The sequence below is a fragment of the Neovison vison genome, chromosome 4 (assembly GCF_020171115.1).
Source record: "Neovison vison isolate M4711 chromosome 4, ASM_NN_V1, whole genome shotgun sequence".
NCBI lineage: Eukaryota > Metazoa > Chordata > Mammalia > Carnivora > Mustelidae > Neogale > Neogale vison.
In genome coordinates this window covers 74,241,191-74,252,821 of record NC_058094.1, presented here as the reverse complement: position 1 = coordinate 74,252,821, position 11,631 = coordinate 74,241,191, and the positions used below count along the sequence as shown (strand labels likewise).

The 11,631-nt window shown below is 41.6% G+C and overlaps 1 protein-coding gene across 1 annotated transcript in view; it reads left to right on the top strand.

Annotated features, from left to right (window-relative positions):
• Positions 1-634: 634 nt before the first annotated feature.
• Positions 635-11,631, top strand: part of RAB2A (RAB2A, member RAS oncogene family) — an 89,551-nt gene continuing 78,554 nt past the window's right edge. Inside the window, exon 1 of the mRNA XM_044245548.1 lies at positions 635-925. Within this exon, the coding sequence (XP_044101483.1) occupies positions 880-925 (46 nt within the window). The 5' untranslated portion in view covers positions 635-879. The remainder of the gene's footprint in view (positions 926-11,631) is intronic.

Here is an 11,631-nt window from a genome sequence, read left to right as displayed (position 1 = left end):
TAATACATGTGATATAAATATGTATGTCTGCATCGATTTCTGTGCCTTGTTTTTGTCAGGCTTTTTTTAAAGAGCCGTGTAATATTCCACCATAGAGCATACCATAATTTACTTCACATCGTCTGATTTACGGCTTGCAATTTACAGGTAAATCCATTTTCCCTCTCAAAACCCCGTTCCCAAACACAGAAATACCACCGCCCTTCAACCCCCTGCCGAGCGGCTCCCGCATTTTCAAACACCTTTTCCTAAGCCCAGGGCGGGGCCCTGCACCGAACGCGACGTCCGCCTTCCCACACGTGCCCCGCGCCACCACTGCAAGGCGGAAAGACGCGGCGCCCATGCGCGTCGCGGCGACGGAACCGAACCTTCCACTTCCATCCCCTCCCCCAGCGTCTCCCTGCCGCCGGCGTCGCCCGCTCAAACGTGCCGGAACAACCGGCGCCCGGCCTCGCCCGGCTCACGGTGGACGGGGCGCGGCCGGGGCGCGGCCGGCTCGGCGCTGGGCGGAGCTCCGGCGGGGCGGGGCGGGGCTCTGGCTGGGCGGGGCTCCGGCCGGCGTGCAGAGCTCCTCCCCTTTCCTCCGGAGGCGCCGGCAGCCGCAGCACTTCCGGGTCGGCGCGGAGGCGGGGCGGAGGCGCCGCGGCGGCTGTTATTGTTCGACTGGGCTCGGCCGGGAGCTGTCTCCATCGGCTCTGCGGGTGTCAGTTTGTCCGGCTTCCTCTCGGCCCCTCACTCCCGGCGGCTGACGGCGACGGCTGCGGCGGGCGGGGCCTGGCGTTTCGAGGCCGAGCGGCGCCGGGGTGAGGGGCGCGGAGGAGGAGGAGGAGCAGTAGCGGGAGGAGGAGCCGTGTGCCCTGGCACCGAGCGGCCGCGGCCATGGCGTACGCCTATCTCTTCAAGTACATCATCATCGGCGACACAGGTGAGGGCTCGGGGTGCGGCCAGGCGGGCGTCGGCGGCCTCCCGGCCCGGGCTGAGCGGCAAACGGCGTCTGGCAGGGGCGCGGGCGCCAACGCCGCCCGGCGCCTCCCTCCCGGCCGCGCCGCTCCATTTCCGCAGTGCTGGAGCTGGTGACGTGGGCACTGCGAGCGGCCGCGGCCTGGCCAGGCCCTGTCCGCGGCCCCCGCCCTGGGCAGCCCTGCAGCTGGGGGCCTCGGCAGCCGTTTGCGACTTAAGATCTAGGAACTGTGTACCATAAGGGGCGGCCCAGCCGAGGGCCGTCAGGGTCTGACTTAGATGATTGCACCCCCTCTCCGGGGCCCCCCTCACCTTGGGCCTCTTCGCAGCCGTCGAGAAAGAAAAAGGCAGGCAGAGGAGAGCAGAAGGTGATGGGAGAAGGGTCTTGCGTTTCCTGATCAGTCACTCCCACCTTTTCCAGCCTACACGCATCTGTCAGAAGCTGGGCAAGGTGCTCCTGGTGTGGGACGGCCAGCTGAGGAGAGAAGGGAACCTTAAAAAAAAAAAAAAAAAAGATTTTTTTTTTTTTAACACCCTCAAATCCCGGGTCAGAATAAGTCCTGTCCCGTCGCTCGGCGGCTGGGGAGTCCCTTTCCAGGTCATTAGAGCGTGAAAGGTCTGTCGATTTTGCCACGTGTAAACTGGGGTTATTTGGTAGTAATGGGAAGCCGTTCAGTGTTCTGGGTGTGTGCTTGCGTATGTGTGCCTCTGCGTCTTGGAGGCACTGTGATTTCTTGGATATATCAGAGTCAGGGTCGTAACTGCCCATTTTTAGGCGACCTCATGTACTTCTGAAGCAGAAAGAAATTCAGCTGTTCTCGCTTGAAGTAACATCTGAGTGTGTTTCGCCGATAAGTAAACAAACTTGTAAAATATACTTAATACCTGTGATTTTGGCATTATTTTGAATCTAATAATAAGACTAAGGCTTGTTCAGGTGTTACAACTATTTATATACCAGAGTCTGATTTCAGTGAGGACTCTTATACAACTTTGGCCCCTTTGCACAACTTTGGAAACATAAGCAGCAGCTTGTGGTTGCACTAGTGATGTAGCAAATTCAGTAAGTAATACAAGAAGCATGTTGATTGCAGCCTAAAAAACTTGCTGTCCCAAACCTGTCTTTTTAGCAAGGTTTTTTTTTTTTTTTTTGATGTGTGTCTGTATAGAGTGAATGATTTTCTGGGTAATGTCTTGGGTAGAGGAATGCTTTGCAAATGTTTAGTAGCAAGTTTTTACACCTTTTACAAAAAGCTGCAGCATGTTTTGAAGGGGAAAGAATTGGTGAAAGCCTATTGGAAAATTTTTATTTAGGCTGTAAACCTGAGCTGGAGAGGAAATTTATGTTAATTATTGTATGAATCTGTTTGAGAATTAAAAAGAGGAGTGAATATAGACATATAGAAGTGGTGAAGGTGCAAAATTATCCTTTGCAGGCTGCCTTCTTTCAGCTTACTAATTGAGCATCTACTGTGGGTAGAGTAGTGGAGCTACAAATAGTAGAAAGCTGGTGCTGTTGCTTTTGGAACTTGCCCTCATTCAAAAACAACTCCCAGGCAATTTAAAGGGAACACTTTCCCCACTCTAGCCAACCTAGTTTTGCTGTCAGATTAGTCTTTCTGAAACCTGGCTGTTAGGAGACTGTTCCTCTGCTCACATTCTTTAGTTTGACCTTCCAGAAACTCCAGTATTTTAGCCTCTGTTTTCTTTGGTAGCCTTCTTTCCCACTACTCCCTGCCTTCTGGCAGTGAGGCCTGGTGGCTGATTTCTGTGCTTTTTCCTGGTTCCTACTGTTCCCTCTGCCTCAAGTGCCTTCTCAGTGGAAAGTCTACCAATCCTTCAAAGTCTAACCCAGGTCTTCCATAATGCTCTCAGAGTCAACATACATTAAGCTCTTTTGATGTGTCAGGCTTTGTCTGGTATTCTGGCTGGCAGTGACTACTACTCCTTTATCTGGGTGCATCACACTTTGTATTTTTCTGTTATTAATGCCAGACTGTTTTATAGGTACTTGTGTAGGCATCTGTATTTGATTATGTGCCTCTTGAGGGCAGAAAAGCTGTTTAGTATTGCTTTGTATTTCAGGAAGAGCCTAGTAGAAGGTCTTGTACATTTAGTTAAATTAATGAAAAAATAGCCAAACAAGCCACTATGTTCATGTTAATATACATTAATAACTTGACTGTAGGAGGTTTTTAGCCTGCTTCTGCCACTTTTTTTTTTTTTTTAAGATTTTATTTATTTATTTGACAGAGAGAGACACAGAGAGAGAGGGAACACAAGCAGGAGTGGGAGAGGAAGAAGCAGGCTTCCCGCCAAGCAGGGAGCCCAGTGTGGGCCTCGATCCCAGGACGCTGGGATTATGACCTTAGCTGACGGCAGATGCCTAACGACTGAGCCACCCGGGCGCCCTGGATTCTGCCACTTTTTTAACTGACTTTGGCCAAAATCATTTACCATGTCTCCTTAATTCAAAATATATGCACAGTTGTAAGTTACACTTAATGTGGCCCTCCCCACAAAAAGATATTCAATCAGTAGTGTGATATCCATCCTGATGTCTTCAAAATTCATAGTATGAAAAACATATATCTTAGAATGAAGGAAATTGCTACTTTTCCCATTTCTCACTTTCCCTATTTTATAATAAGTTTTCATTTTTAATTTTTACTTTTCTCTCAATAATGAGATAAAATGGAGACAAATGTGAAAGTACCATGCACACCTTGTTTTTTGGAGTTTCCACTTCATAGAATAGATAATTAAAAACTTCCCATGATCATGATGATACCGTTGAAATGCTTGTTTTCTTAACTCTGGAGCCAATTGCAGTTAAAATGTAGCTTTAATATTTTTCATTGGGAGTGTCTTGTTCCTGAAAACTCATTTAGGTAAATGTGTCATTTAAATCTAGATATAGATGGAAATTGGTTTTTAACTAGCCTGGCCTAATAGCATAACTAGATAATTATCAAATAGGGAAAGAGAAAAATTATAATAAGCCTATAATTGTTGCTCCTAAAATTCTAGCAACTGCCTACCATTTTAACCTGATCACTAACCATCCTTGCCCTTTTTGCCACTCAGGTAGACAAACAGATGCTCAAACCCAGTTGTATTCTATCTGAAGTGACCCTCTTGTCCCCCACCCAAAAAAGATGAAAAGAAAGGTTAGGTCAAAACTTTTTCACCTGACCAACTCTTGCTTGTCCATTCTTTTAAGATTGTTAATAAACCCCACTACTCCCTATTGCATCGTTCTTATCCCCTCCACTGTTCCTTCATTCTTTGTTCCCCCTTCTCGCCACTCGCACATGCTTTTTTTTTTTTTTCTTTTTCTTAAAATCTTTTGAGGACAAGTGCTATATAAGAAAATAAAAAATAATAAAATAATAAAAAATAATAGCTAAGTAGCTGGGCCCTTGGAAGACGTGCTGCAAGACTTTATTTGGAAGGTGGTAGTTGAGCTGAAATTAGAAGGATGCACAGGGACTTGCCAGGTGGGCATGGGGGAAATGTCTGGTAGGTAGTTGGGAGTGCATGTTTGCTGCTTGATCAATCTCCCATATACTTCTTACTGGTTTTAGAAAATTAAAAATAGAGCCATAGTGTGAGCCATTTTATTGAGGACTGTGAAAGAGAGGGAAAGGGTGAGAAGTGAAGAGCTGACTGCAAGATCAGGTTGGCAGGAATATGAGGGGCTGGAGTGTGTATGTGTGTGAAGGTAGAGGAGACTTGAAGTTGAAAGGTCAAAAACATGCGGCATAGAGGCAAAATCCTAGAGGACTTGGGGAACGATGGCATTAGATTTTGTAGAGCTTTGAGCTGTGACAGAAGGAAGACCTATCCTGTGGGAGACTCAAACTTGAGTTTCTTTAGATTCTTATGAGTCACCTAGAGTGGTTTTTCTTTTTTTAAAATAAAGATTCAGTGGTCCAAACCCCAGAGATTTTGATTAGCTAGGTCTGAGGTGGAGCTCCTTGTCGCAAAACCTGAGGCCAGAAACACCAACCATTTTATTTCATTATATGAACAAGTTTGTTAGATTATCTTCAGAAAACAAACAGGGGAAAAACAAACTAAGAAATTTGGAAGTAGAAGAATGCCACTTATTTTATGATGAAATATAGAATGCATATAAAAAGCATATGTATGTATATATTATGTATGTACAGTTTAATAGTTTTAAAGAACAGTAATGAATTATTATACACCCATGCTAAAGAAACACGGATCCTCATCACCTACGTCTTCCTTTCCCAGGGTTCCACCAGCTTGAATTCTGTATTAATCCTTCCATTGCTTTTCTTCGTAGTTGTGGAACTTTTTCATCTCTGTATTGTTTTATTTTGTCTGTTTTTATATGTCTTAGTTTTATTCAGTGAGAGAGCTAAAACATGTCTGAAATATACCTTTTAACATCATCTAGAATTTAGACAGTTTATTCTTTTTCTATTTTTAAAGGTCATATTTATTTATTTATTTATTAGAGAGAGAGAGAGAGAATAGGAATATCTTATGCTCAGTCCCAGGACCCTGAGATCATGACTTGAGCCAAAATCAAGAGTCAAGACGATTAACCAGCTGTGTCACCCAGGTGCCTTAGACAGTTATTCTGGTCTACTTAAATTGTTGCTTTCAAGATTTTTGAGTATCCCTTTCCTTTTTTCTTTCTCTCTTAACCACTTTGTTTGCTGCTTGCTTCCCCTAACATTTATAATGCTACTGGGACTTCCGTTGAATCCTAGAGGTCATGGTGGTGCTGTTCTCGTCCTTTTTCCTTTCATCTCCTGGTGACCCTGCCTCCTCCTTCTCTCAAATAATGCCCCTCTCTTCTTCCTCAGTGCTCTTGTCCCTTTTGTTTTCATTCTGTTCCTGCTCCACCATGAAATGAATTTTCTTTTCTCTTTGATCCTTCTCCCCCACTCTATCTCAACAGCTCACTGCCTTTTGCAGTAGCCAGTAATTTTGCTGGTTTTTTGAGCAGATTCTAATTTTGCCAGCTTAGCTGTTTTTCCCTCTCATTTTGGCCCAGCTGTACTTGCTCCATTTTGTTATTCTTTGCTTATCCTGAACTGCAAGGCTGTGTCCTTTGCTATAAAAGATACAGCCAAATACTGACCTACCTTGTCCTCTTTTCTAACTTTGCTTTCTATGTGAAAATTTCCTATTTGTTTCATCAACCTCATTTCTTTGCAAGTTTTAGAATACATTCTAGCTGTTGTTCTTCACTTGAAAATAAAAGACACCTGGCAAAAAGATACTAGATTCCCTTTGCTATCATTCACTTGTAGTCATCTCCCTTTTAATTCCTACTGAACTTCTCAATGCAAGCAACTTGGGTCTTATCCTGAAGATGCTGTTTAAGAAGACCTGCAGTGAGTCCTGGACATCTATATTTTTTAAAAGCACTATTATTTACTTGTTTATTTATTTATTTTTGAAGATTTTATTTATTAGAGAGAGCACAAGCAGGAGGAGAGGGAGAAGCAGGCTTCCCACTGAGCAGGGAACCCGATGTCCAGCTCTGTCCTAGGACCCTGGGATCATGATCTAAGGCAGATGCTTAACCGACTGAGCCACCCAGCGACCTTAAAAGCACTATTTTTTAGGGGTAGTACTGTGGCATTCCTCTGCAGGTCTGTCATGGGCCTTTTGTGTATATTTTTCTAGAATTTATCTTTTTTTTTTTTTTCCTGTTGTCAGATTTTCTGCTTTCTGAAATTTAAGTTAATCCATAAAGTATATCCAGGCTGAATTTATGTGGAACTCTTCATCACATGAGTTTTTGGCACCATCTGTGTAGTAGATTCTTAGGAACCATTCCTCACACTTCTTATAGTTTGTATACAATATCAAAAGGTTTTCATTTTTTATTGCTTCAAAAGATATGTGAGGTTACCATTTTATAGATAAAGAAACTGAGCATCATTTGGGGCATTACTTTTCTCTTCTCTTGTAAGTTTTTACTCTTCACAGCTATGATGTAGCTCTCTAAATTTCTCCTAGTTTGCTCTTCAAAATGTACCTATTTTCAGGTGTAGCCGACAGTTAGTGTGTGTCTGGTCAAATCTGAGAGAGAAAGGAAGGACATGAGTATTGATGGATGCATGCCACAGTGAAGCTCTTGGAGCAGGAGCGAGCCTGGTGCAGAGTTTGTGCTTCAGAACATGGGAATGCGTGCTAGATAGCCTCTACTGGGTGGGCTACATGCATTGGCCAGTTTGGTTCTTCTTGTTTCAAAAAGGATTTAAGGACATTTATATAAAATTTTGTGATCATTTTATTAATTCAGGTGGGAGAAAGAAGGTACATTAGTTTTGTGTTGCTGTCATAACAAACCACTGTACTCTAAAGCAGCTAAGAGAACACAAATTTATTATCTTAAAGTGTGAAAGAAAGTTCTGTATAAGTTGATAGTACATAACAGCGTATGTCAGGAGTCTGCCATGTTTCTTAGTGGGCTAACATCCAGGTTTCAGCGGGACCAGGTTCCCTTTTTGAGGGATTCAGGTTGCTTTTTCAGGTTGTTGGTAGAATATACTTTCTTGCAACTGTGCGGCTAAGCTCTTCATTTTCATTTTCTCATCTGAGGGCTGCTCTCAGCTTCTGGAGCCCACTACATACCCAGTTCCTTGGCTTCTGGTCTCCTTCCTCCATTTTCAAGGACAGCAGCAGCCAGCCAAGTCCTCTTCCTGGGTCATCCCATCTCTCTGACCGAATTTGGGAAATGTTCTCTGTGTGTAAAGACTTGTGTGATTAAATTGGACTTATCTGGATAATCTAGGATAATCTCATCTCAAAGTCTGTAATTTTAATCACATCTGCAAAGTGCTGTTTGCCGTGTAGAGTAACATAGTCACAGGTTCTAGGGAATTAGGGTATAATTTCTTGAGTGGCATCCTTCTGCCTACCACTGAGGGTAAAGGAGAAACAGTAAGTTGAAGTCAGAAGCAGCATTAATACTTGATTTTTTGTGTGCACGTTTTTGAAGTGGGCATTGTATTAAGCTATGCAAAGAGAAAACCCTGCTTGTTTACTTTAATTATAGTACGCATTATTTTTTTAAAAGCATGTATGCGTATACTTAATTATTCCTGATCATGGGTCTTATTTTCCCTCTGATTTCCTCTTTAAAAGACTACAGTGTGGTGTAGTGAAGAATGTAAATATACAGCTAGTATATTTATATATTTATAGGGCCTTTTCTGCTGGTACAGGTCTTCGAATCTGAACAGTAATATCCATGATGAAGGCTCCATTTTACAGGTGAGGAAAGAAGCTGTCACATCCCAGAGCTAGGAACTGACTAAACTGGAGTTTGGAATTTGAACCCAGGTCTTTCTGACTCCAAAGTCCATACTCTCCTGTATCATAGGTATTTCTGGATTCCCACAAGTTCCATTCAGACCTCTTTTGTTGGCCTCAGTCCCCTTTACTAAAAGATACCACATCCACTTATACAAAATGGGGATAAAGGATAAAATAACAGTGAAGTCCTCTATAAAATAAGAATAAAGTCCTTTCTCTGCTCCTTACCAGCTATATGAGCGTAGGCAGCATCTTTCATCTGCCTTGTTGTCCTCATCTATAAAATGGAATGAATAAATGAGATAAGATAAGTAATAGTGACTTGAATGAGAAATGGTTACTGTTTCATCTTAACTTTATGTGCTGCTTCTTGAAATGTTCCCATAATTTCCTGATGTCCATTGAAAGAGTAACACAAACTTGACCAGTGCTGTGTAGGTTTGAGTGATGCTGTTCATAGCAAAAATAGTCTTTTGTCCCCTGTGAATCCTAACATGTTGATCTTCCCCCCCACCATCCCTGGTTAGCTTACTAGTTGGTGGCCAGCTGATACTTTGAGACATCTGCTATCCTTGATCTAATTGTTTCTTTCTAACTGTATTGTGTTTTCTTGCACTTACTATATTTTTCCTGTATTTGTTTGCATGTAGCAGAAACTTTTTATGGAAGGCTCCTTATCGTATCAACATTGTTTTAACAGGATCCAAAGTTGTTCAAGATACATTCTATTCCAGGTGTATTTATATATATTTAGCACCTTTGCTTAATCTAGTCTACATGATCATTCAAGTCCACTCATGATTCAGGACTGTCCGTAGGGTTTTGTTCTAGAAGGACCTGTTTGATAATAAAAGAACAGAAACCTATTCCTACAAATCTGCTAGCTCAGGAAAAGAAGTTTTGATAATGATTTAAAGAGTGCCCATAGGAAACTAAGAAAAATTGTAAACAAGTGTTAGGGAACTGGTTACTCTGAAATGTTTTCCTCTCATGGCTTCTCTTTCAACCCTTGAGATAATTAGGGATATGTGTTTTTTGGTTTTTTGGGTTTTGTTTACAAAGATTTTATTTATTTTAGAGAGAGAGTGTGTGCGTGCGTGCATTTGCACACAGGAGAGCACAAGCAGGGGAGAGGGGGAGAGGATGAAGGAGAAGCCAGCTCCCTGCTGAGCAGGAAGCTGGATCCTGTGGCTGAAGGCAGATGCTTAACTGACAGAGCCACCCCGGTGCTTCATGTGGTATTTTTGTTTGTTTGTTTGTTTAAGATTTTATTTTATACCAGGCTCAGACTCACAACCCTGAGATCAGAAGTTATATGTTCTACCAACTGGGACTGCCAGGCACCCCTTGTGTTTTTTAAACATGGTTTTTTTTGTCCTTTTGAACAATGTTTTTATTATTGATTTCTGACTTTATTCACATAGGTAAGAGCATGTAGACTATGTTGATTATTTAGTTTTTTAAGCTAATTTTGTAGCCAGTTACTTGGTTAGCGAGTGTACATATTCTGTGTGTGCTTGAAAAGTGTACTGTTGGTTCAGGGTTGGTTCAGGTTTCCATACATGTTCATGAGATGAGACTTACTATCTGTATATTCTTGATAGTCCCTTGAGTTTTGGGGTAAGATGTTAGTATCTATTATGACATGGTTTTGTTTTGTTTTTAGTTTTGTCAGAGTGGTTTTTTTTTCTCCAGTAAATTTGAGGGCTGATTTGTAAGGTATTTATGGGGCTCAGGTCTTCACAGCTTACTGAAGAGTTACTCTTTGTCATTAAGTTACTCTCCACTTTTTACATACTGTGGATTTGTTTGTTTGTGTTTTACATATATATATATTTTTTTTTTTTGGTAGTGCAGTTTTGGGTACTGAAGTGTTTGATATTAATTTTGAATCTTATTTTTTGGTTTATATTTGCCTAGTATAGACTTTTTCATCATTCTCTTTTCTTTGGAAAAGAAAGAAGGGTTTATTTTGTTGTGCTTTGTTTAGGAAACAAATATTACAGATACAGTTGAAGCCCTTTGTATATACTCTTCACTGTTCTTTGTCGCTAGAGGTAACCACTCTCCTGAATTTGGTGTTTATTATCTCTATGAAAGTTTCCGAATGATTACTACTTATGTTTATGTGTATTTGTAAACAGTGTATAATCGTTTATGTATCTTTTCAACTTTATATTAATGAAATTTTACTGTACATGCTCTCAAACTTTTTTGTTCAATACTATTTTGGGAAATTTATTGGTATTAATATATTTTGTTCTATTTTATTGGTATTAATTGCTAGGTTAGTTTAATTTTAACTACATTCTGTTGGTTTAATTTAATTATATCCTATTGTTTGACTATACCACAATTTTCCCACTCTTCTCCCCTAAGGAAATTTTAGGCTGAGTTGTGTGTCATCTTATAAAAGACAGTATGGGGCACCCGGGTGCCTCAGCAGCTATCTTCGGCTCAGGTCATCATCCCAGAGTCCTGGGATGGAGCCCTGCATCTGCTTCCTGCTCAGCCTGCTTCTCCCTTTGGGGTTCACCCCACTTGTATTCTCTCTGTCAAATAAATAAAATTTAAAAAAAAGAAAAAATAGTATACTATGTGGATTTTTTGGTGTGTGCCTCCTTGAACATATATGCTGAGTTCTGGAGCCACACCTTGAAGTGGAATTGTGGGTGCGAGGTGTGCACATCTTTTGCTTTATCTGTGAATCTGTGAATCGAAATCATTCTTTAGAGTAATCAGTTAAATCTCACTCTTGTTCTTTCAGCCCTACTGTCATCTTTTTTTTTTTTAAAGCTTGTGTTTTTTATAAAGCCCATTGCTGTATTAAAAGATTCAGTCTTAGAGGCTTTGACTAGGAGAATTTAATCATTGATGTATGTATGTATATATGTTTTTTTAAGTGGAGCCCATCACAGGGCTTGAACTCAGGACCCTAAGATCAAGAGCTGAGCCAAGATCAGGAGTTGGACACCTAACCTCCTGAGCCACCCAGGCACCCCAATCTTTGATGAATTTGAATTAATTTATACTATCAGGTCCCACACTTGTTCAGTCACATGGGCAGGGATCAAGACATAGATCATAAGCATGTCCATTTGCCATGATCTTTTGGATAAGGCGGGCACTGTGTCCTGTTATGTCCTCTAACTATGTCCTAGATAGGAAGCAATATGGTGGTCAGATTTCCCAAGCATGTATAATGTCATCTATTATATTCCTGTATATGTAATGTCACCTATATATTCTTTTTAGGACAATGTAGAAAGAGTCTAATGGAAAGAGGATACCTGTCACTAATTCCTATTTGTGCAAATGAACAATGAACTAAAATTCCCGAGTTTCCTGTTTGTGAAATGA